Here is a 26,235-nt window from a genome sequence, read left to right as displayed (position 1 = left end):
TCCGACCACCGGCCACCGGCCAACCGACCGGTTGATTTCCGACCACTTTCCGGCCGCCGTCCAGCCATAATATTCTAGCGAAAAGGAATATTCCGGTGAGGGAAAAAAGGTCCGAGGCCCCTAAAGTTGCCCCTGAATTTTGACCGTGAAAATTTTGGTTTTCGACGAGTGATTTTCCTTCACGCACGATGGCTTCTCTTCATAATGGGGGCCTTACAAATGTGCACTTTTAGCAAAGAAAATTACAAGGGGTAAATCAGGCTCCATACTTAACAAAGATGAGGAGGATGGCAAGCTTAAGCATTGAAGCATGGCTCTTGGTTGGATTTACATTTCATAGCCAAGAGTGTTGGTGTAGGCTCTCCACTTCTCAACAAGCTTGAAAAAGGAGATGGAGATCTTGCACTCCACACAATGAGAGAATGTGTGTGTGTGTGTGTGTGTGTGTGTGTGTGTGTGTGTGAGAGAGAGAGAGAGAGAGAGAGAGAGAGAGAGAATATACCCCCCTCTCGTGCTTGGTCCACCTCTCTCTCTCTCTCTCTCTCTCTCTCTCTCTCTTATTATTTTATTATTTCATTTAGATATGTGTCTTCTTTTTCCTCTTTGAAAGAAAGAACTTAATTATTTATTTTTATGTATTTAAATTCTCATTGGACCCATTGAAAACCTATCCAATAGCATTCAAGCACATCATGAGGGCTACATGTGGAGGATCATTTGAACATGTGTCTTTTATGCTTATTAAGTTATTTGGTTGAATTGAATACTTCAAGGACTTAGTCAATCAAACAAGCATGTGTCTTTTATGCTTCTTAAGTCATTTGTTTTGAATTGAATACTTCAAGCATTAGTCAATCAAGCATGGAAACGTTCATGCCTCTTAAGAATTTATCTTTGAATTTAGCATTTCAAAAACCTTAGTCATTTAAACATAAAAATCACCTCAAGCTTTGGGCAAGGTTCCCACAACCACTTTAAGCATCTTAGCACCTCATGCTTGGGTAGAATTCCCACTTCGAGGTTAGCCCTTGCTTGCGTAAGGTCAAAGGACTTTTTAACACTTAACTTTTGGAGGTCTTTAATGAAGCTAACCCTAAGGTCTTTTAAGCTCCATTAGATGCACGTTGCTGTTTGATAAACTACCTCTGTTTGAAACCCTTTTGAGATGTGACAATCTCTCCTTTGTCCCTTACTGAAGTAAATCTAAAAGCACTTATTGCACATTGCTCTTTGTAGACCGTTTCCTTTTGGACCCCTATTAAGATGCAACCATTTCTCCTTTTGGTCCCCTGTTGAGATATGAGAAAATCATTTCTACTCTTGTTCTCCTTTTATCTTCCCATATTAAGTGATCAGTTTAATATGAGAAAATCATTTGGTAAAGTTAGATATTATATTTTATGACACTTTATTCACCGCAATCTCCACAAATAGAAGAGAAAGAACCGTAAAAATTTGCAGTCGTCATGGGAGCTTACCCCTTCCCAATATGTTCTCATACATGAAAAAGTTAAAAAAAGACATCACTTGTGTGTATGCACGTGAATTTCCATGCACACTCAACTATTTAACATGGCTTTGATACCAATGAAACATAGGTGTCATACACCTCTCATAAAGAAGAGCTCTCTAACAAAAGAACACTACTTAGAACTGTCCACCCAACCATATGAGTCTCATGCATTAAAGACTAAGTTTTATCCGTTCACACTTGACTGAACAAGACCCAAGTCTAAGGTATACCAAGCTGCTCTCTCTCTCTCTCTCTCACTCACACACACACACACACACACACACACACACACCGTTTAGGCCTCCGGAAATCCACCATGGACCCCAGCTCTATGCACCTATCTATGCATGCCATGTGTGCTCGTTGATCTCGATAATATAGATAACGTGTCAAAAACAAAAGAAAAAGTTGTGTCATCATTAGCTTGCCGTATGGTACTAATCTACAACCTATATCTAATGGTCCACAATTGCTCCCAAGAATTCCATGGTTTGATAAGACCTTATCTAAGCCAAAAAGAGAATGAAGCCACAACCCCCACAAGCATGCACTTGCACATGGAGACCAGTGACAATTCTGAGAACGAGCACAACACCCTCACAATTAGCAGCAAAGGTTAAGAGAAGCATTCTATACTTTTTCCCATGATAATTGTTTTGTGAAGTCGCATTATCAAAATTGCTCTTTTAATTCATTTTGTAAGATAACATAATAATACTACATACATACTGGGTCTATTTTAAAAGAAGGTTAATTACCTAGAAGATTCTCTCCGAGGCTTTCAAGGTGGCACTCCCACTCGACACCGTCCTCTAACATCCCCTCGTCAACATCATGCCACAAACCTTCAAGGGGAAAGAAAACACTTTCCTTCCCATCTAATTGAAACAACGCAAAGCTTCCCTTCATCTGCTGAAAACAACGCAGAGCTTCCCTTTGCATGTGCTGAAAATAACGCAAACCTTCCCTTCATCTCGTGGAGTTGCTGCCGCTTACATTTTAAAAAAGTGGACTCCCTACGACTGCCAATTGTGCCACCCGCATGCGTTTATTCTAATTGAATCTCCCAAGATTCCATTACAAAAACAATTCTCAAATTATGGCTACATAGTAGACAAATTTTCAAATTGTCAATAGTAGACATTCTAAAATTGTGGCTACATAGAACACAAATTTTCATTTTTTCGTCTTTTCAAACGATTGCTTTTGTAAGAAGTCTTTTAAATGCAACCGTAGAAAGCAATGCATCTGAATCATCCTGCCTGGAAAAGCTCATGAACAGAGGAGGAAGGGGGGGGGAGAGAGAGAGAGAGAGAGAGATGAAAAGTAACTTTGCATCTAAAAGGTTATTTAGCTTGTATCAATAACCAGATGTTATTTCTCATTGGGATTTTTCACCGATTAGCGGCCTTATTAACACTTGCTTGAGAGATAGCGAAGAAAGCTTCCAGCCATGGCATGTCCTCCGAGGGATACGCTGAAGAGGGAGGAGATGGGCACTCCCATACGCACGGCGTGCGCTTTCTCATTTTCCTTTTCTATCACTACAAAGAATTTGGCGTTACAAAAATCGAATGGAGCTGAACAGAAATCTAATTGAGCCACGGTAGAAATAATGTCTGTACAGCATCTACAGCACCGGGCAGCATCTCCGTCTCGTGTAATAACGGGAGGTGACTAATCAACAAGGCCTGCTCTCGTCTCTTCTTGATCGGCTTCAGAGGCACAGAAGACACCTCAGCATGCTCTCCCTTCAGGATCCAACCCATTTCGCCCAAGAAAAGAACCTTGCCAATCTGGGAGGAAGGCAGTAATCCTTGGCAGCTGCTACATCATTCCGGATAGTTGCTGGCTTTGACCAAATATAGGTGCCCCTCTCTTGCCGACTTCCAGCAACAGTATTGTCAAGAAAAAATGCGACAAGAAACGCAATCGCCATGCTCATGGAAAGCATTGTATTGAGAAAGAAATCAAGCTGCAAAATGGTACAAAAGCCATGAGACTCTCTCTCTCTCTCTCTCTCTCTCTCTGGAGTTTAGAGGGAACAACAAACGCATGTATTGAATGAAGTGGGTGGAGGAAAACCTCCCAGCCATAGAGCGGACCTGGCTTACCCCTAAGACCTAAGAGCTTGCAACTACTCAAGCGTAGTGCCAAACGTTTGTACTGTTACCCTTAATAATATATATATCGATTATTGCTTCCACTTTATACAATACCCTAAGACGTTTGTACAGTGTACGGAGAGTATGACCCGGGACCAACTCGGGATTTCAAGTGGAACATAGAAAGTAGTACTCAACTCTCCAATGCGAAAACATATATGAGCTTGCATTGTGACAGGCCTACAATCAGTGCTTTAAGATTGCGAAAATGGCTTATGTAACAACAACAAAGGGATCATGTTCAAGAAATAAAGGTTTTGTTTTGATAGATGCAAGAATTCGCTGGATCACTTTCTGATGTGCAAACACTCCGACGACCACAAAATTATATGTAACAACAATAAAGGTGTAATGTTCAAGAGGCCAAGGTTTTGTATCATTAGATGCAAGACCCATGGAGCCGAGCAACAAAGCATGATCGTGTATCTACAGCAAAGCATACATGATGCATAATGACAAACGCAAATCGAACAAACATGGAAAATCAAAGCTTGGCAATCAGCGTTAGCTTGCAAGGGTTGTTTTTAATGAGAAATTGTCACCTGCATATGGGATCAATCACCAATGTGCCTTATGGTCATGCTGCTACAACCCAAAGCCAACTCATAAACTAGGCAAGCCTAGAGGATTATGTGCAAGCATCTCTCTGCATAGAGCCTATCCACAAGGCCTGCATGTCCAGATAGATCCATTATATCAGTTTGGAACGCCTGCAGAACCCTCTTTGCAAAAATGCTTGTACATGGCTTAGTCGGGCAACCTGCAGTGCTGCCTAGTAGTCTAGACTAGTAGTACACGTGTTGGCAGTCACATACAGCCGGAATCATATAGCATGATGTGCATGTGCATGTGCATGTCATATGGAGGGTGTCTTTGCAGGCACACTAGGTGTTGAAGGTGTTGATCAAATGGAAGGACACTCCATCTTACCACCATACTCGCTGAAAGTCAACTTCTCAGTGACGGGATTGTTGGAGTCATGGTCTCTACCTGTCCTACGTGATGACTCGCCGGCCTCCTTGAATGGATCGCTCTTTGAGGAGAGCACTTGCAGGACCAAGTCTTGCATGTGTTGGCCTCGTAGCGCGTCATGCTCGAGCTACATAGCTACCCTCTTTTCTTCAACGGTTATGCGTTTAGCTTCGCGTGCCTGCTCCATGGCGGCTCGCTGAGCCTCTTGTTGTAGCATCATCGCCATCATAGACTTTACCAAAGCCTCCATAGAATTTGGTGCAATCCGTGGCGTAGATGGGGACGGAGGAGGATCTTGAAACGGTCCTCCTTGTCTAGGGACTTCTTCTTCTTCTTCAACTCCACTTTTATCATCTTCATGCAAAGTATACATCCCCCTTCTGGTGATGACCATGCACTGAGTACTAGAGATGAAGACGGGAACGTGCCCGATGCACAATGGACTAAGGGTGGGTGTGGCTAATCAGTCCGGGTCACGGACACGAAGATTCTTCAAAGAAAAAATTTGAGAGAGATTCTTTAGGGTCTTTTCTTGAGTGATGCTACCGAACACTACCAAAGAGCTCTGATACCAATGTAATGTGCAGCGGGAGTGATTGATCGTGAATGCTCAGGATGAGTGCTCAATATGTACACAAGGTTCCTTTTACTCGATAAGAGAGTTCCTTTTACTACATGAGAGATGTGCAAAACAGAGAGGATGATAAGGTGAAAGAAGGTTCTGAGAGAGAGAGAGAGAGAGAGAGAGAGAGATGAAATGAAATGAAATGAAATGTTATATTAAAATGACCTATGAGTCCAAACTGATACAATCCTTGTGGATCTAATCCAATCTCCGAGTACAAAAATGAAATGAAGTTAAGTGAAAGACTAAACTAAAAGACTAAAATCATCAGACTGAAATCATCATCATCATCATCTTTGATGCCCGAGGATGCCAAATGTCCCAAACCCCCCTCTAAGGGCCCCCCCATGCTAGTCAACAGCTGTGGTCCTCACTCAGCCTAGTACAGAGTTCAATCTGGATCGTCCCATTCATTATGCAAGCAGGTTGCTTACTAAAGCTGAGCACAATTACAGCACTATCGAGAGGGAAGGTTTGGCCATTGTTTATGCTCTTCAAACAATTCATCACTATTTATTGGGGGTTCACTTTACAGTTATTACTGATCGTCATGCTCTGTGTTATCTGCTAAATAAACCACAAGTTGCAGGCAGGGTTTGGCGGTAGCTCCTTCTGCTCCAAGAGTTCGATTTTAAAGTGGTACTTCGTCCTGGCAAACGTCATGTCATGGACGACCATCTCTCTCGCATTCAAACAGGTGAGGGAGCTATAGTATTGAGGACGATTTTCTAGATAGCAATCTCTTTAAGGTCGATACCACTCCAGAGTGGTATGGCGATATTTTGTATTTGTTATCCATTGGCATGTTCCCAGAAAATGCTTCTCTATTGCAGAAGAGAAGGTTACTGTTCAAATCTTGACCCTTCACTTTGATTGGCGGTCAGCTCTATAAGGCTGGACCAGATGGTGTTCTAAGAAGATGTGTCTCTCCTCATGAAGTGGAGCATATCTTAGAGGATGCCCACAATGGTCCCAATGGTGGCCATTATCCTCGTCACATCACGACTAAGAAAATTCTACATAGTGGCTTGTGGTGGCCATATGTGTTTCGGGATGCCATTGCTCATGTAAGAGTGTGATGTATGTCAGCGATGTGTCCCTAAACCGATTAAGCACTCAAACCGTCCCCTCCAGGTATCCATGGCATGGTTGCCATTTGAAAGATGGGATTTGGACTTTGTGGGTCCCATTTCTCTGCCGGCTCAACCAGGTAATCGAAAGTATCTCCTAGTGGCTACGGATTATGCAACCAAGTGGGTAGAAGTACTGGCATCAACAGATTCCACTAGCTCGACAGTAGCAAAGTTCTTGTATGAGAATATACTTTGCAGGTTTGGGTGCCCCTTGGAGATCACCAATAATAGAGGCAGTCATTTTGTCTTGATCACCACATTACTCGGCACCTACAAACTCTTCCATTGCAAGTCATGCTCTTATTATCCCAGAGCAAATGGCCAGACAGAGAGCACCAACAAAGTTCTCATTGCTCTACTTCGCAAAGCTTGTCATCTGCATCCGGCTTCGTGGGCTCGGGCAATCATCGGCATTGTCTAACATATCGCACTTCCTACAAAGCAACAGCGCTCTACACTCCTTTTCAACTGGCTTTTGGTTTGGAAGCTATTGCTCCTTTTGAATTCAACTTTGGATCCTCTAGGGTGGGCAGCCTCAGGGTCACATCTGAGACTCCCTCGGCCAACCTCTCTCGGCTCTCCCTGTTGGAAGAAAACCGCAGACTTGCTTCTTAAGCTTTGCAAGCAGAGCAACTTCGTCGAAAAGCATGGCATGATCGCCACCTTTGCAAGCCGAAAATAGAGCAAAGATCACTCATGCTACTGTATCAAGCTAGATATCATAAAAAAGCAAAGAAGTTGGTCCCAACATGCCAAGGACCATACATGGTACAACATGGTGCGGTCCACCTAGCGACTCTGGAAGGTGTTTCTTTGCCGTTGGTAAATAGCTCCAAGATCAAACGCTACCACCTCTCACCATAAACAATCCCAGATCATACGGCGACACTCTCTCAGTGACACTCTCCCCAACCTGCAGCGTGTCTTCTTCTTCGTTTAGTCTAGCAATAGCTGCAAAGTGCTCCCTACCAACCTGCTAACAATTCACCTCACCTCTCTCATTGTCTTCATCACTATCTTTGCCTCACTTTTCTCCTGGCCAACTGTTTCAGCAACGTTCTTCTAATGTCTACATCTGTCTTTTGCCTTGCAAGTTTTTCAATTGATTCCCGCTCTGTTTAATAGACACATTGTTCTCTCATGCAACATTCTCCCTTTTTGATACTGGATTTGTACCTTTAATCAGTGGCACTTAGGTCTCTATCTGTTTAATTGGCTACTTCTCTCTTTTTTCGTCAAGCCTTCTCATCTTCAACTGCTACACCACTTCCATTCCCTGCTGTCACTTTTTAAGCAATATGCCTAACCGCTGTTGTACTGTTCTTTTCCAGATTGTGGTCTTCACTTCACATGCGAATTATGTTTCTGTTTGTTCCCCTTGTGCACGGCGTCTAATTCATTTGCCAAATGTTGTACCACCCCATCTATCTCTCTAAGCCACATTAAGTCTGATATTCACTTCTATGCTCATCTCCTCACCCTCAACTGTTGGGGCCTTCCAGATTGCTGAGTATACCAGTTCTACTACGTATGGGTGGTGCCTGAAATCCCTTCCCCTTCCTCCCTATCTAACTTCGTAGCCCCCTAATCTTACCCCTCGCCCCTCTCCAATCTCCCTCGCCCTTACCCCAACCCACTCGTCCATGCCCTCTCTTTTGCGCCCCTCCCCCAACCCACTCGTCCATGCCCTCTCTTTTGCGCCCCTCCCCCAACCCTCTCGCCCATACCCTACATACTCGCCCCTACCCTAACCCCCTCGCCCCTACCCTTGCCCACTTGCCCCTCTCCAATCTCCCTTGCCCCTACCCTAACCCCCTCACCCCTACACTCACTACTCGCCCCTACCCTAACTCCCTCGTCCCTACCCTAACCCTCTCGCCTATACCCTACCTACTCGCCCCTACCCTAGCCCCCTTGCCCCTACCCTAACCCCCTGGCCCTCTCCAATCGCCCTCGCCTCCCCAGCAACAATTCACCCCTACCCTCTACAGCCTCTCGACCCTACCCTTTTCCCTCGCCTTGCCCAATTCCGACCTACCCTTTTCCCATCGCCCCTACCCAACCACGGCACCCCTTCATCATTAGTATAGCCCTGCCACTCTACCCTCTTCCGCCTCGCCCCGCAAGCCCCTTGCCTTACCTTTAACCCTACACTTTCCCTCTCTCTCGGTTGATATGGCTGGTACCAGCAAGCAATTGCGAAGGGCAGCTCTGTGCAGAAAGCCAATTGTGGCTGCTTGGGTCAAGGTCAGGGTCAGTGAGCGATGTCGACTCAATAAACAGTAGCAACGGCCTCGACGACATCACTTTCGGTGATGAAAGTTACAATGCCTAACCAAAAGACTCAACGTCTGATTCTGAAGCTAACTATGACTCGGATGCTTCCAGCGATCGAGAAAAACATCCGAAGGGAAGTCAAAAGAAAGGAAAAAATCAAGTCATCACTCATGAGATCAGGAGGCCTTCAACATCTAAAAGTCGCTCAACATTCTCCTTGGATTTTTTCCTACAGCCACCTCGTCCATCTCTGAGCGAGGTCCTTTCCAATGCTTAGCTACAGACTCTAGGTCTCACAGCACTCGCTGCTAGCGATCTACCAATCATAGTTATTGTTGAGATGATCCATGAGTTTTTTTTAAAAATTCCCAAGGTAAGGGGCCACAAACTCACTCCTACACGGCTTGGCCATGCCATGGGTATGATCAGCTTTCCATCTGTGAAGTCTGCGTACGGATAGTATGTCTCCGGGCTTGCCACCCATAGTCTAGGTTGTACCTGGTCTGGCTGCCCGAGTTTGGGGCCGACCGCCCACCTTGTTTGGGCGCCCTCATATATATTTCTTTTCTTGTTGGGTCGTGGGGGTTTTTATCTGGCATTGCCCTACCTCCCCTTGGGCACCTATTTATGGGGCCTTTTCTCAGTTGTCCAAGGATGCAACAAATTAGGCATGTCAAGAGATGCTCAGTGCGGATCATCCCGAGTACGAAAGGAACAAACAGCTCCTCGCAATCTTTAGGTACTATTTTCTGGTCAGAGATGCGAAAGCACATAAGGGGTAGTGTGACCTACCCACTACATTCTCCCACTTGGATGGCCTCTACTGTTTGATCAACACCTTACCCTATGGATTCCACCACATTCTCTTTACATCGAACACCCGTACCGGTGTGGGTTCGGTGGTATGGGACATCAGCCCTTGTGGCAGAGGCAAGCCCACTTGGCTGTAGGCTCAAGGGTGAGCCCGTATTGGCTCTATGGCTCAGAGGTGAGCTTGATGTCCGCTCGCTATGTATGTCTAGGTGTGAGTTTGGCTTGTGTCATGTCATGTGTGCAGGATGGATCCGGCTTGGGACTAACCCGCTCTGTTGCCGTCAAGGAAGAGGCACTGCTGACGTGTCAAAACGCACTCGAAAAACAGGGCGTCGTTGGAAGCAACGTTTTAAAACGCTTGCGGGAATGGGGTTCTGCGATGCCATCAGGTGCAAAGACGGCTAGCGTTTTAAAATGCAGCGGGTGGGGAGGTCAAGTGGACCGCGGTGCCGTCTAGAGTCTACCCTACAGCGTTTTAAACGCTAGGGCTTACTTCGACAGCATGCAAAGGGGGGAGGAGTTAAGCAACGCCGAGTGGGTACGTTGGCCCAGCGTTTTAAAACGCTACCAGTAGAGGTGTGGGAGGAGGGAGACGGCGGCGAGGGTGAGAGATGATAGATCACCTTGGGTTCTCTTCACAGTTGCTTCTCTTCTCAACTTGCTCTTCTCCACGCCAAGGGCTGTGATACCATGTCAAAGTCGACAATGCAAAAGCGTAGAGACCAAGGAGAGTGAGCACGAGAGAGAGAGAGAGAGAGAGAGAGAGAGAGAGAGAGAGAGAGAGAGAGAGAGAGAGAGAATGAAATGAAATGAAATGTTATATTAACGTCTTCAAAAGGCCAAAATGACCTATGAGACCAATCAGTTACAAAATAGTGAATCTAATACCATGTCTGGGTACAAAAGAACTAGAAAAGAACTAGAAGTGGAACAAAATACTACTACTACTACTACAATCTAAAACTACGTGGGTGTAGCAGCTGATACAATAGGTACCCGGTAAACTGGATGTAATAGTGTGTGAAACAAAGATGGAAGAAATGGTGAGGATCCATCCTCATCTGCACTCTGGATGTCGAGAGAGTATGGCTCGAATCTTCTGTTGTAGTCTCCGTCGATGCTGTGTAGCTCCTCTCCTCAGTCGCGGTCGTCTGTATCTCTGTAGCTCCAATGCTCGGTCGATGAGAGTGCCAGTAGTGGTCGAATGAGTGTGGGACGAGCTCTGCAATGGTGGCTGCTCCTCTGGCTGTCCCATATCTAGTGAAAAGAAATCTGTAATGTGTCTCTGGGACTGCCTCTCTCTAGCTCTCCCCAGTAAAGTGTCTCTACACCTGTGTAACTCAAGTAGAGATAGTCCAAGACATCTCTGATCCTCATAACTCATGACCCTAGATAGAGGACCAAAACCCTCTCTGAATAAGCAGTAGAAACGCCCCCGTATCTCATAGAACACTGTGCAATGACATATGTAGTGCAACTCTGTCTCTGGCTCTCTCTGGCATAATCGGCATATCCTGCTGTCTGCTGGTATCCCTCTGAATCTACCAGTCTCAATCTCGAGCTGATGTGAGGATGTGCGTATCTGACCAATGGCACAACGCAAACCATGAGACATATGTGTGTCCATGTAGCTGGGTCGAATCACAAACCCATCTCCTGTGAGGTGGAGAAGATGCTCTCTATAGAAAGCCATCTTCGTGCTCAACTCCTGAGGCGTCTCCTGAACCAATCAACCTTGGCAATGAATATACCCAGATGAATTCAGGATAAGCCCAGATTCACTCTTAAAAGGAAAGTCACATGGTAGTCACACACAAGACAATATAACCATCAGCTTCATCGTGCATAGTATTGACTAAATACCACGACATCCCCACTAACGTCGTCAGTGCCCAATAGTGGGTGTAGAACTAGGTACTAACATATGTTCCCAAACACAACACACACCACACACACACACAAGCATACATCAACACAAAGTTCAACGTACTAAGTTTCTGTCATGACTCCGGAGATCAAGGGCAGACTCAGCCATAATGAAGCCTAGCACTAAAAGAAGCATTAAATCGAAAAAATTTGCACAAAAATAAGGTAGTTGATAGGGCCTACGCACCACAAAAGATAGAAAGAATTAGCACAATATCAACTGGTCGGAACTCGGACGAAAACTTCACAATGTGAAGTTTGCATGTCCGCTATACGACTAAAAAATATACCTAGATGAATTCAGGATAAACCCAGATTCACCCTTAAAAGGAAAGTGGAAGGTATAGACCCATGGTAGTCACCCACAAGACAATATAACCATCAGCTTCATCATGCATAGTATTGACTATATACCACGACATCCCCACTAACGTCGTCAGTGCCCAATAGTGGGTGTAGAACTAGGTACTAACATATGCTCCCAAACACAACACACACCACACGCACATACACACGAGCATACATCAACACAAAGTTCAACGTACTGAGTTTCTATCATGACTCCGGAGATCAAGGGCAGACTCAGCCATAATGAAGCCTAGCACTAAAAGAAACATTAAATCGGAAAAATTAGCACAAAAATAAGGTAGTTGATAGGCCATACGCACCACAAAAGATAGAAAGAATTAGCACAATATCAACTGGTCGTAACTCGGACGAAAACTTCACAATGTGAAGTTTACATGTCCGCTATACGACTAAAAAATAACCTTGGCAATGAATAATTGATTGTGTAATACAATGGAGGCAAGGGGTTGCATATATACCAACCTCAGTAAATTGCCCTACCCAGACTTTGACAAATAAGTAAAATAAATACCTAAAAGCCAAAATAAATAATGGGATCACATTGGGCAGTTCACTTGAGATGCCAAGACTCTTAACACCTCATGCATTGTACCTTGCGAAGCATAATAATAAAGAAATACCGAGAATGGGCGCCAGTCTTTTGGGCCAGTACTTGTGGGCACATAACTCCATTGTGCCGTGTCGTCTCTCTCTCAGTTTTGTTCAATTCTTTCAGTTTATCTCCGGTGTGTTGTACTAGATCTTTGGCTTGGAGTGTCCGAGTCTATTACAGTGGTATCAGAGCTCAGATGACTCTTCTTTAAGGAGGATCCGATCCCTTTACCTGCAGCAAACATGGATTCAATCAACGAATCTGATCAAGAGGAAACTATTGCACTCGACCACTCTGGTACAAAAGAAAACAATGGAGACTCGAATGGACATCGACACCTTCCGATGATTTGGGAGAAGAGTCCATCTCCACCCACAGAATACGAAAGAATGGAGATGCAGCGTCAAAAGCAAGTCGACACCTGTGCTCGACAAATGCTTCAGTACTCCAAGGATCCCCAATATGCGAAATTTTTGGCGAAACACCCACTTGATGAGGTGCACTCTCGATGGCATGCCGCCCTTCGTTCGCCTCTCAAGGTAGCTTTGAGGAAGAAATCTACATTGGCAGTACCAAGACAAAGGGTGTACTCAGTGGATGAAGCTATAGAGCGACGAGTCAACAGACTCATGACCAAGAGGCAGATGTGGAAGAAGAGTCCGGCAGCAGACTATCCTAGCTACTTGGGTCAAAAATCTACCTTTGAGGCCGCAAGTATGCCAAAGAAATGTGTTCGATTTGAGGGTGTTCCAAGTTCATCCTCGTCCTCTTCCTCTGACTCCAACGATGAGGATAGAAAGAACAAGAAGAGGAGAAAGACTTAGAGGCATAACAAAGGCAAGAAGAGCAAATCCCGCAGAAGATCTTGGAAGCACTTTGACAATTCCAGTGAGGACTCCTCGTCCTCTAAGAGCTCGGATTCCGATGAGCCGATGTACACAATGAAGAGAGCTAGATCCTATACTGAGTCAACCAGTACCACTACCTGGAGGACAAGGCCAAGAAGCTCAAGGATCTCAAGGAGTGTAGGCAGGCTTTAAAGCTTGATACGTTTTCCCGCTTTAAGGATACCCACAGAGCCCTCGCTTTTATCCAACATTTTGACATCGCTTATTTGGGAGGATGCTACTCAGAGCACTCCAAGGTACAAAGAGTGGTGTCCTATCTCAAAGGGAATGCCCAGACATGGTGGTCTACCCTACTGCTACGCAGGGAAGCACTAGTACCACAACAAGGAAGGGTGGATGAGTGTGGCATCTGATCTCTATGCACCTGACATATACTTTTCACAGGGCTTGCGTCATTCTTGTTAACTTGAAGCCATCACAAGAGTAGTCTATGGGCAAAGGACCACAATAAACGGAAACATGCACATGCATGCTTGACACTTACCTCTTTCGAGGCACACCTCCTCTGTTGATGATGGTTTTCGAGTTAGAAGGTGGCTCTTCTTCTGTTAAATTGCAGCTTGACAAAAATCCCCGAATTGGATATGCCTTCAACACACACGCGGGCTGTATTTTTGAGCTCCCACTTTCTGGAAGCATTACTTTTCAAAGGTGAGCCCTTCAAACCATTATAAATGTATGAAAAAGGCTCGCACACTTCAAACATGTGAGTTAGCTATATCTGCTCCCCAGTGCTTTTTTTCTAACGAAAGAAAAGAAATACCGCAATGTGAGCTAGTTTTGGGGCCATTACTCTCTCAAGGGAAACTACCCTCTCCTATGCAAAGGGTTGGTGATTCTACATTTTTTGCAGACTGTCTAGTAACCTATTTTCCAAATTTGGTTGCACCAGACCAGTTACACAAGAAATCTAGCCATTAGCATTTACGACATCTTGCAAAGGAAGAGCAAGATATCTCCATCAAAAGCCTATTATGCTCCTGAGGCATCACTTCTTGAAGAGAAATCAAAGCTTCAGTGGAGCTCCTACACCTTCCAATATTTCTGGGCATTAGCAAAGTGCTCAGTCAGGCATTCTTCTCTTGTTGCTTACATCTTTTCCACATCAGCACCGTAACTGTTTACTTTGTAGAAGCAATTTTCATCTGTAACCTATTTTGATACCTTGAAAACAATTTCACAGCTCCTCGCTGCACCCATGCTGCCTGCCTCCCGCACTTACACCTATGGCTTGCTTCTACCTCACCTCGTGCTCATGCTTATGGGTCATACACGTCCAAATAAACAATAAAGCCCTCTCTCTAACTTAAGGTGCACTATTGTACCCTCAGCTTTACCCACTGCATGCTGTCAACACTGATTCACTCAGAAGTTCTCTTTGCACAAGCAAGATGGTGGGAGGGAAAGCAAGGAAGCAAGCCACACAACGCGCACATGCGCCTCCCAATGCACGTGCATGCATTCGCACATGTGCATACTAACCCACAAAATTAAAGGCTATCTCTGCCTACATTTTCCAAGTCATTAAGACCTAAAATTTTGGACTGGCACTACCAAAAAGTTCATCAATAAGCTATCAGAGCTAACAAACCTCAAAAATCAACTCTATTCATCACATCAATGCATGCACGCTTGCCCATTTCAGATTTTTATACGACGAGTTGAAAATCCTGAAAAGGAACCATTGTTGCAGGTGTGTAGATAGCACTTACCCCTTGAAAACCTGTTCGTATTGGACCATGTGCAGCAACTGTATATGGCAGAAAATAGCTTGGCACTGTGGTCACCCTTGAACCTAAGGCATACTGCTGGAAGTACACAGGAACGGACAAGGATAAAAACAGAGACAACCCCACAATTATGACATTCCGTGAGCTCCCCGTCTCACTGTATCGCAGATTTGACAAGCCGAATGCTGTTATCATTGTCCACATGACTAATAGAAGAGCTGCAACAATTACCGAAGGAATTGATGCGATAAGAGCACCAATCTTACCTGTAAAGATAGAAGATGCGAAGATAATTACATTTTAGTCAATTAATAGCCTCAATGCCACTTTGCCAGCAAGAATAACACTGAACTAACCAAAAAGAGACATGATCACGAGTGTACATGCCCCGACTTGTATGACTCTGCGACTCCCCATTTTCGTTACTGCAATAGTGTGAACATTTTCTGTTAGAGTACTTGCACCTGTGCCAATACCCCAAAGACCAGCCAAGATGCTGGTCAATCCCTCGAGCCCAATAGCTCTGCTAACAATTCCAGGAGTTGGAGCTCTTGCTGCCACAAGCAAGGATGATGCATGATATGACCCAACCTGACATCCGATTGTACTTTTGAACATAGAGTTACTGACAAAACATAGCTGTGGTGTGCAAGAACAGCATAAAAACAGCAGAACTCACCGAGTCTACACATCCAATAACATTGGCCACCATCATGATACTTGCAGTTTTCCACTGAAAAGTTGGTATACCCCACTGAAATGGGTAAGGAAACCACACCCAGGCAGCTGTTTTCAGGGCGGTAGACATATCTGTACGGCAATGCAACATGGTAAATGCATGCTTCTTGCATGCTTTAGAGACGATGTTAGATACAGGTACATGAGGATTGCAGCCACTGTAGTTATAGGCGCCCCCTGCTGTGAGAAGGAAGGCATATGCCCACACAATTGCAAGTCCCAGTGGTATCTGCCATAAGATTTGGTTTAAGTTGATCTTCATCGTGCATTAAAACAAAGAAATATTAAACTTCCTGCTAATTTCACCGCGATTCTTTTTTTTCAACTTATACAAATAAAATCAAGTTACCTTGCAGCATCACTAGCAGCTGATAAGAATGTAACATCCAGCATTTACACTACTTGCTGACAACGGTTTAATGATTTTGGTGCAAAGCAGAGTTTAAAAATCAGTTTTTCGCGAAGATTTTAATTTGTCACATGAAAACTAGTCAGTTTACATGATGTTCAAGTCCTTTGCATTCACTCCAACTATCTTATTTGATCTCACAGCCATGAGCACCCACTCTCATCAGCTGCAGAGAGATTGATTGATCTACTTCGATACCTGTGGGGTAGTGGATATGCTATCTATGCGACTTGCCTAAGTTGGAGGAGCATTACACATGTCAGTGCCCACTATATTACAAGATACAATGGAGGTTTCATTGTCTCTTGAAAGAGGACTTCGAGCCTCTGTGTAGGGTGATGGATTACGCTGCACAGAGATGCCTTGGACTATTCTTGCTTCACCTACGCAGGCTCAGACATGTTTTATTATGGAGTTCTACATTCCCTAGCAGAGGACCCACTTGGAGGCAAGTGACAGTGTCAGGTGCAACGGAAGAGAATAAGGATTTTCTCAGATCTAGTACTCCGCGCACAAACACAAGGGACACTTTACTTCACTTGAAAGAACTGATCAAACTGAAAGAAACAGAGAGACAAGAGAGAGAGAGAGAGAGAGAAAAAAGACGACATAGGGATGTCGGGTCCCAACCCTCAAGGGCCCCCTTGTTCTGTTTCCAGAGCAAGTACTTTCTTTATTCTTGCACAATGCTACTACAATGACTGGATGTTGAGATGCTGATGTTAAGGGGTACTGATGCTGTGGTACTACGACGACTGTGACGATGACATCGTCAAGTCCGGGATCTGCGACGATGGCAATGAAGGTGTCGTCGTCAAGATAGGGATCTACGATGAAGATGACGAAGGTGTCGTCGTCAAGATAGGGACTGCGATGACGATGTCGACGAAGAAGATGGTGTCGACGAGGACGGCGTCAATGGCTGAAACTGAAAACGCTAGATGCTCTGCTGGAGGTCTACTACTATGGCGGCACTGCGGCTTGGATCTACAACTGCTTCACCGGACTAGGGCTGAAATGCAAAAACGCTGGCTGATCTGGCTGGAATCTGAAAATGCCAGGCTTATCTGCTGAAATCTGGAAACGCTAGGTTAGTCTGGTGCTAGATGGGGAATCAAGCGAGGATCTGCAACCAGAGGATGCGGGTTCTCGCGAGGCTAAGGCTGGGAATCAAAAACGCTGGTAGTAGTTGTCACAAGACGGGCACCACGTGCCAATAGAAAAGAACAGACTAAACAGACTTTTAGCACTTCAATAACAACTAAACTGAAAGAGAGAGAGAGAGAGAGAGAGAGAGAGAGAGAGAGAGAGAGAGAGAGACGACACGCGACACGGAGTGGCAGAATTCCACCCCAGAGAGTATTGGCCCCAAACCTTGGCACCCCTGTCGGTACTTCTTTATATTGCATCAACATAGTACAAGCCGGTACCTCCAAACTCTGCACCTTCTCCAAGAAGCATGCCAGAGAATGAGCCCTAACCTCATATTTAAAGGCCCTTGGCCTGAAAAGCAGTTACAATAAAAAGCCTTTAAAACTCAAAAGCTTCTGGTCCCAAAAGCAATGCCAAAAAGCTGTCAGCGTAAATCACGCAAATCCGTAAAGCATGCCACGTCATCAACCAACGTGATTTTCGGAGATCTGCCACGTCATCAGCCAGCTTCGCGATTTCTTGTGAGTGTGTGTGTCCCGCTTTATTTTAATTCTTTGTCACTTGGGGCCCCATCGGACGGGGTCCCCATAAGTTGGTAGGACTTCTTCTTCTTCTTCTGCTACTTGTTCTTCTTAGGGTTTAGGCCCCTCGGCCAGCATCTGTAAGTTGGCTCCATTCTTTAGGCTTTGACACGTCAACAGTTTGTGGCAGTAGTGGCTGAAAACGCTGATTGCTTGAGGCTGAAAACGCTGGGCTGATCTTGAGAAAACTTTTTGGGACCTGTGGGTGCTTGCCTGCTCTACTGCGGGTGCCTGCCCTTCTGTGTCCTGCTTCTACTGAGTGCCCAAAGGTTTCTTTTATAGCTCTTTAGCAATTTGCCCTATCTCTTTTCCAACAAAAGTCACTTATTAATAAATAAATAAAAAATGTTTACTTTGGCAAAAAGGGTTCAATGCTCTGAAAAATGCTCATGCTGCTAACTAATTGTGTAAGAGAGGGTATGCAACGGTGACCGGCCAGGGCATGCACTCCTGCTAGAAGCTCACAAAGTGCCAGGCTCAGTCCTAAGCTAGGCTATGACTGATGCTAAACCATGGCAGAAGCGTGTCCACGTGGCGCAAGTGAAAAATGTGTACTTTGGCAGAAAGGGTTCGATGCTTTGAAAAATGCTCATGCTAACTGACTGTGCAAGAGAGGGTATGCAACTATGACCGGCCTGGGCATGCACGTCCTGTTAGAGGCTCACAAAGTACCAGGCTCAGTCCTAAGCTAGGCTATGACAGATGCTAAACCATGGCAGAAGCGTGTCCACGTGGCGCAAGTGAAGTGCGCACGTGACACCCCCCCCCCCCCCCCCCCAGTTTCAAAGTGAGGCACAACTGCCGAACTTCTATATGTACTTCTGATGCTGACTGAAGAATGTTTCTGATGCTATGGATGCACAAACCAATGCAGGTTCCTCCGAAACCAGGGACTAATGGTACTGCAGGTGCTGTGGGTGTTGTGGGTACTGCTGGCGATGCAAACACCGTGTAAGGGTCACTGTCCAGCCTTACTACGATTGCCGAATATCACCCTGGGCCCTATACCAAATAGTGTTGACTCTGCCTGCTGTAGCAAGAACTACGCCCCGAACACTGACTGTGGTGAAAACATTTCCAGTGTTGATGGACTAAGGTTTAGTTCCAGAGTCCTTTCCAAAGGTTCAATGACGAGGGAAATGGATGCACGCTACATGCAAACGCGAATGCATAAGAGGTTAGGGATCCTGTCATCAACTCCTTCCATATCCGCATACAAAGCTAGGAGATCTATGTTTTCGTGTATCCGATGTCGATCTTCCTTTAAAGACATGTCAATGAATATGGAATCTGGTAAGTCCATGGTCGGGACTCAAAGATTCTTCAAGTAAAAAAAAATTGAGAGGTTCCTTGGGTTCTTGGTTCTTCTAGGGTTCTTCTTTAGGTTCTTCCCTTGAGTTCGCAAAGCCGAAGCAAGCACAAAGCTCTAATACCAATGTCAGGTGCAATGCACACAGAGCTCTAATACCAATGTCAGGTGCAGCGGAAAAGAATAAGAAATTGCTAGGATCTAGTACTTCGCACACAAACACAAGGGACACTTTACTTCACTTGAAAGAACTGAATCAAACTGAAAGAAAGAGAGAGACGAGAGAGAAAAGAGACGACACAGGGATGTCAGGTCCCAACCGTCAAGGGCCCCCTTGCTCTGTTGCAAGAGAAAGTACTTTCTTTATTCTTGCACAATGCTACTACAATGACTGGATGCTCAGATGCTGATGATAAGGGGTATTGATGTTGTGGTACTTGATGATGACTGTGTCGACGATGACGTTGATGTCGACGACGACGATGACATCGTCAAGTCCGGGATCTACGACGATGGCGACGAAGGTGTCGTCGTCAAGATAGGGATCTGCAATGACGATGACGAAGGTGTCGTCGTCAAGGTAGGGACTACGATAACGATGTCGACGAAGAAGATGGTGTCGGCACGACAGCGTCAATGGCTGAAAACTGAAAAGCTAGATGTTCTGCTGGGGATCTGCTACTGTGGCGGCACTGCGGCTTGGATCTGCAACTGCTTCGCCGGACTAGGGCTGAAATGCAAAAAAGTTGGCTGATCTGGATGGAATCTGAAAATGCCAAGCTGATCTGCTGAAATCTGGAAACGCTAGGCTGGTCTGGTGCTAGATGGGGAATCTGGCGAGGATCTGCAACTGGTGGATGCGGGTTCTCGCGAGGCTAAGGCTGGGAACTGAAAACGATGGTGGTAGGTAGTGGCTGAAAACGCTGATTGCTTGAGGCTGAAAACGCTGGGCTGATCTTGAGAAAACGCTAGGACCAGTGGATGTCTGTCTGCTCTACAGCAGGTGCCTGCCCTTCTGTGTCCTGCTTCTACTGAGTGCCCAATGGTTTCTTTTATAGCTCTTTAGCAATTTGCCCTACCTACTTTTCCAACAAAAGTCACTTATCAATAAATAAAAGAAAAATGTGTACTTTGGCAAAAAGGGTTCAATGCTCTGAAAAATGCTCATGCTAACAAATTGTGCAAGAGAGGGTATGCAATTGTGACCGGCCTGGACATGCACGTCCTGCTAGAGGCTCACAAAGTGCCAGGCTCACTCCTAAGCTAGGCTATGACTGATGCTAAACCATAGCAGAAGCGTGTCCACGTGGCGCAAGTGAAGTGCGCACATGACAGACAAATTTCTTCCAGGACAACAGCTCTGGAGCCTAGTACACTTCACTTTTCAGCTCGTGGGAGCCTCCTAGCAGAGCTACACAAATTAGGTACATCCTTATCTCTCTCAAATATCACGTTACCGATAAATTTACGATCACTGCATTCAGGCCATTATTAAGAGGCATAGAGCAGCTACTACGAGGTTCTTCACAAAGGAGGGGATTGATGCCATGGACCATGATGCAGAGGCCCATGAGAGAGTTTATATGATGGTACTTACAGTGGCTGCCTACTCTAGAAATCAGGCATTGGAAGATATGCTACTAGGTGGCTCTACTCATTCATTTATTTGTTTACATTTTTAGTAATTCTTACCTTGGGTCACATGATGATGATGTAATTCTATGGTCTCATAGGTCAATTTCTTATGAATAAACATTTCATTTCATTCCTGGGCGGCCTACTTGCATCGTGATGCATGGTGCCTTGGCTACGTGTTGTGCTGGTGGTCCCCCCCCCCTCCCCCCCCCCACCCCGGGCCCCCTTCTTTCTTCCACGTGCCCTCTCAACCCATACCTTGTCACACCCACCCCTCTCATCCCATCCATTGTTACACACGCCCCCTCTTGGCCCCTATCCCGCCACGCCAGGCCCCCCTTCAATCTCCAGCCACCCCACCTGCATGCTAAGCCTCACCCTCCCGTTGCTACCATCACGCTCACACACATGCTTCACCCATATACACACACCTCCTCATACACATCCACACACACACATATCACACATTTACACACACACTGTCACGAGGCTGTGACAATCACTATATATATTTGCTGGTTTCTTTCCCTTCATTTTTATTTAATTTTTGGGACCCTCTTGTTAAAATCACAAATGCCCGGACATTGCATGGCCAGTGTGAAACAGCCGTTGGCCGAGAGTTTCACCCGCAGTCAGGAAGGGCAAGTCGCCACGAGATGGTCGGGCCAATCGGCACTGAAATCCGAGCCATAAAAGGTTGGCTAGGCTCAATTCAAAGTCGTTTAGGCCGCTCGACAAGTGTTTTAATATAAATTGGAGGCCCTAAACAGAGATTTCAGCATACTGTAATTTCTCGCCAGATTTTGTTAAGTGTTTTAAAGTGCGTGGAAAGTCATTGTTTGCATTTTGTCCATGGAGACTTCTACCGTGGTTATGTTGTAGTAGGGGAATTTCAGTCTAATAAAAGTGGGATAGCTTGTAGAAGTTTACAAATTTTCTTAAGTGTAACAAGAATAAAGAATACCAAAAGAGGCGCCAGTCTTTGGGGCCAACAGGGTGTCGTTGTCTGCTTGGAAGCGCTCTAACTGCCAAGCCGTGGTTCGTTTGAAATGTGATTCCAGTCGCAGGCTTATACGTGAAGTTCCTCCGTGTCGTAAAGTTTAAAAGTATAAAAATCGGGTGAAAGCTAAAGTATATCGCCCCACGGGCCGGTTTCAAGGTTCCGTTGCCAGGGTAGAATCACTTTTTCCTCAAGAAGTGAGCCTTGGTGGGTTTCGGCGAAGACACAAAGCACAGGAACTTGGAATTGCACTATGGCTGACAGGACAAATGACGTGCTCAAAAGAGGGGTGACGATAGAGCTAGCACTTCACATGTACGTAAGGATTCAATGCAATAGAAGTGTACATTGCTTGACAAAAGTATGAAGATCTCGTAAGTCATTAGTACACATGTTTGAGTGTCTTTCTTGCGGATACATGCAATGATAAATGTCACGTGACACATCCAACCCTGTGTGTCCGTGGACAAGCTACAGCATGACAAGGGTTTAATTTAGTCCAGTTAGTCTAGCTTAGAAAGTTTTCTGGCACTTTTGTGAGTCTGTTCGCAGACCGTGCATGTTCAGTGTCACGTGACACATCCAACCCTATGTGTTCGTGGACAAGCTGTAGCACAACAAGGGTTCAGTCAGTTCAGTCAGTCTAGAATAGGAAGTGATCTTGCACTTTTGTGAGTCTGTTCGCAGATCGTGCATGCCCAGACACTTAGTGTAGATGCATAGCCTCTGGTTACACACAACATGATCATAAGCATTCCCATTAGAATCCATCAAAATCCTTCAGGGGAATTTTCCAGTGCATTTTCCCTATTTTTGACATTTTTCACTTATTATTTTTAAGTGACTTTTGTTGGAAAGTAGGTAGGCCAAATTGAGTAAGTTTGTATATAAGCAAACCTAGACTAGCACTAATTGGCAGAAGAGGCAGCAGGAGCACTCGCTCAACAGGAAACTTCTCAGCAGAACCCAAGAGGCCTAGCGTTTTTTGCATCAGCAGGACAACCCTAGCGTTTTTCATCTACAAGACCAGCCTTGGCGATTTGTGCACAACAGATCAGGCCGGCGTCGACACGACACAACAGATCAGCCTAGCGTTTTGCATTTGCAGGACATCCGACGACAGCAGAACAGTTTCAGCCCTTGAGTCGGTCTCGTCATCCCCGTCGTCGTCATCGATCTAGCCTAGATTTGCATCAGTCACATGCATCCACTTTGTACCAGTTTGTGCAATCAATAGTAGACCACTCTCGCCGACGAGAGCGGGGCCTTCGGAGGAGGGTTTTACAACATCTCTGGTGTCGTATTTCTCTTCTCTCTCTATCTCTCAATCTCATACACTTGCACGCACAGTGTCCATTCACTTTGTGTATGATCATTGCACTCTCTAACTAAAGGAACGGAAGGCTCTCCCTTTCGTAAGTAAAAGGAACCTTGATCACAGTTCGGAGCACTCATCTTGAGCAAAGTTCAAACATTCATTCCGCTGCACCTTACGTTGGTATCAAAGCTTTGGCAATGTTCTGTATCACTCACGGAAAGAACCACAAGAATCACGGAGTTTTTTTTGCTTGTTGCGGTCGCACGAACCCAAGTTCGCTTGGGCGTGTTGATTCCTAATCGTGTTTTTGAAGAGCGACAGGAATCCCAAGAAAGAAGGGCTTGTCCAGCCTCCCCTTGTGCCTCTTTTCATTCATTGAGAGCGGACCGTGCACTTAGCGGCCGGCCAATCGATGTGAGGTGGAAAAAAGCAACCTTGGTGTGAGCGCAAGGCCGCCAAAGGGGTGCGCCCGCGGAAAAGAGCAGAACTCGGGTGAAGAGAAGATCCTTCTCTAACACAGATTGCAAGCGAAAGAAGAACCTCAAGACCCGCAAGAACCCGAAGAACTCAAGAACCCCAAGAACCCAAGTTCCTCGTGAACTTAAGAACCCAAGACCACAAGAACCCACAACTTCAGAATGGTCATCACTCGAAGCGGAATGGATACTTCGCTTGGAGGTGATGAGCATGAGAGAGGCGAAGAAGAATTTTCCCTACCAGGAGGTTTTTCCGACCCTCCCTCTTCCCCATCTACGTCAAGGATTGCACTAGCTCCTATGGAGGCTTTCGACAAGATGGTGATGGACATGAAGTTAGACCGCAAAGCACGAAAAGCAAAAAGAGAAGCATACAAAAAGGCCTACGAAGAAGAAATGGCAGCCATAGAGCGTAAGTACGACCTGGAAGAAAAAGAAAGTCAAGCCAAATTTGATCGCGAGAACCAAGCAAGAAAAGAAAAGAGCGACCAACACATGAAAGAGTTCTTGCGACTCTTTTCTCAAGTGCAGGCACAGATGCAAGAGATTCAGGAGACGGAGACTCTCTCGGTCTCTTCTTCTCCAAAGCATGACACACATGATTTGCATGATGATGATTTGAATGACAATGATAAGCATGATGATTTGAATGATAATGATGAGCATGATGATTTGGATGACACTGACAAGCATGATGATTTGCATGAAGATGACGTGATTGTTCACAAGGATGATGAGTTAGTTGATGCTTTTTCTCGTAAAGCTAACCTCATTGCAGGTTCGATCAATCACGAAGAACCGATCTTGGCTCTCGAGTCGAGGTCCAAAGAACCCCTTCATGAAGTTTCGATCCCTCACGAAGAACCGATCTTGGCTCTCGAGCCTAGGTCCAAAGAGCCCTTACAGGACGTATTATGTGTTCGCATGATTATTCAGCACGCATTGTACGAGTGTTTCATTCATGATCGTTTCCTGTGTTTTCGTCAGCATCTTTATGTGATCCCTTTTCCTAGGCATGACATATTGTACGTTGAGCACGTTTCACTCATGAATGAGCATGAATGTATGCGGATTGTTCATGAAAAGCTAGAAAGTATGCAATCAAGGAAGTCACATTCCATGTCTCTTCCTTGGCATGGTACAGTTGTAGAAAGAGCACATGAAAGTATGAGCACCAAGCATGGGCATTTCCGTTGTGAATTGCCACAGTTGATTGCTTTAGATCAGCAAGACAAGATTCGATCTCATTGTTGGCGTGTGTGTGGTGAATGGTTTGGCACTCCATCTATTGGTTCATCTACATTGCATGCACAATCTTTTAGAAAGACAAGATTTTTTCCACTCACTTTACATGGAATAGGTATGTTCATGGTTTTGTGTTGGAAATGGTTTCAGGAATTTTCAGCCATGGAGATTCTTGAAGAAGAAAGAAGCATGACTCTCGACGAAGTTGAAGCATTGAAGGAGCCACAGAAGACTTTGTGTTGCTTTCGGAGCGGCCCAAAGAAGCAAGCGTTGCAGACCTTTATGAAGTTCCAAGTATCGCATGACCCAAGCATCAGAGTTGGCCGGCGAAGAGTCCTTTCCAGGATTCCGGATGCTATTGGCGATCTCCCTCGACGCCATACAGTTCGGTACCAGTACCTCACTTTGAAAAGGAGGGGATGTCACGTGACACATCCAACCCTATGTCTCCGTGGACAAGCTACAGCACGACAAGAGTTTAGTTAGTTCAGTCAGTCTAGAATAGGAAGTAATCTGGCACTTTTGTGAGTCTGTTCGCAGACCGTGCATACCCAGACACTTAGTGTGGATGCATATCCTCTGGTTGCACACAACATGATTATAAGCATTCCCATCAGAATCCTTCAAGGGAATTTTCTAGTGCATTTAGCCTATTTTCCCTATTTTTGACATTTTTCACTTATTATTTTTAAGTGACTTTTGTTGGAAAGTAGGTAGGGCAAATTGAGTAAGGTTGTATATAAGAAAACCTAGACTAGCACTAATTGGCAGAAGAGGCAGCAGGAGCACTCGCTCAACAGGCAATTTCTCAGCAGAACCCAAGAGGCCTAGCGTTTTTTGCATCAGTAGGACAACTCTAGCGTTTTTCATCTACAAGACAAGCCTTGGCGATTTGTGCACAGCACATCAGCCTGGCGTCAACACGACACAGCAGATCAGCCTAGCGTTTTGCATATGCAGGACATCCGGCGATAGCAGAAGAGTTTTCAGCCCTTGAGTCGGTCTCGTCATCCCCGTCGTCATCATCGATCTAGCATAGATTTACATCAGTCACGTGCATCCACTTCGTACCAGTTTGTGCAATCAATAGACCACTCTCGCCGACGAGAGTGGGGCCTTCGGAGGAGGGTTTTACGTCTCAGGTGTCGTATTTCTCTTCTCTCTCTATCTCTCAGTCTTATACACTTGCATGCACAGTGTCCATTCACTTTGTGTATGATCATTGCACTCTCTCATTCAGAACGGAAGGCTCTCCCTTCCATAAGAACAAAAGGAACCTTAAGCACAGTTCCGAGCACTCATCTTGAGCAAAGTTCAAACATTCATTCCGCTACACCTAACATTCAGAC

General features: G+C 45.3%; 1 protein-coding gene across 1 annotated transcript in view; it reads right to left on the bottom strand.

The window, feature by feature from the left end:
* Positions 1–2,829: 2,829 nt before the first annotated feature.
* The window catches only part of LOC147425692 (nucleobase-ascorbate transporter 12-like), a 36,148-nt gene continuing 12,742 nt past the window's right edge, over positions 2,830–26,235 (bottom strand). Inside the window, exons 7-10 of the mRNA XM_086499381.1 lie at positions 15,703–15,990; positions 15,380–15,614; positions 15,006–15,289; positions 2,830–3,488 (exon numbers count right to left, since the gene is read on the bottom strand). Coding sequence (XP_086355507.1) covers positions 3,267–3,488; positions 15,006–15,289; positions 15,380–15,614; positions 15,703–15,990 — 1,029 coding nt within the window. The 3' untranslated portion in view covers positions 2,830–3,266. The remainder of the gene's footprint in view (positions 3,489–15,005; positions 15,290–15,379; positions 15,615–15,702; positions 15,991–26,235) is intronic.

Source organism: Adiantum capillus-veneris, chromosome 25 (genome assembly GCF_014529385.1).
Source record: "Adiantum capillus-veneris isolate H3 chromosome 25, ASM1452938v2, whole genome shotgun sequence".
Taxonomy (NCBI): Eukaryota; Viridiplantae; Streptophyta; class Polypodiopsida; order Polypodiales; family Pteridaceae; genus Adiantum; species Adiantum capillus-veneris.
The sequence above is the reverse complement of the archived record's forward strand: the minus strand, read 5'-3'. Positions and strand labels throughout refer to the sequence as shown.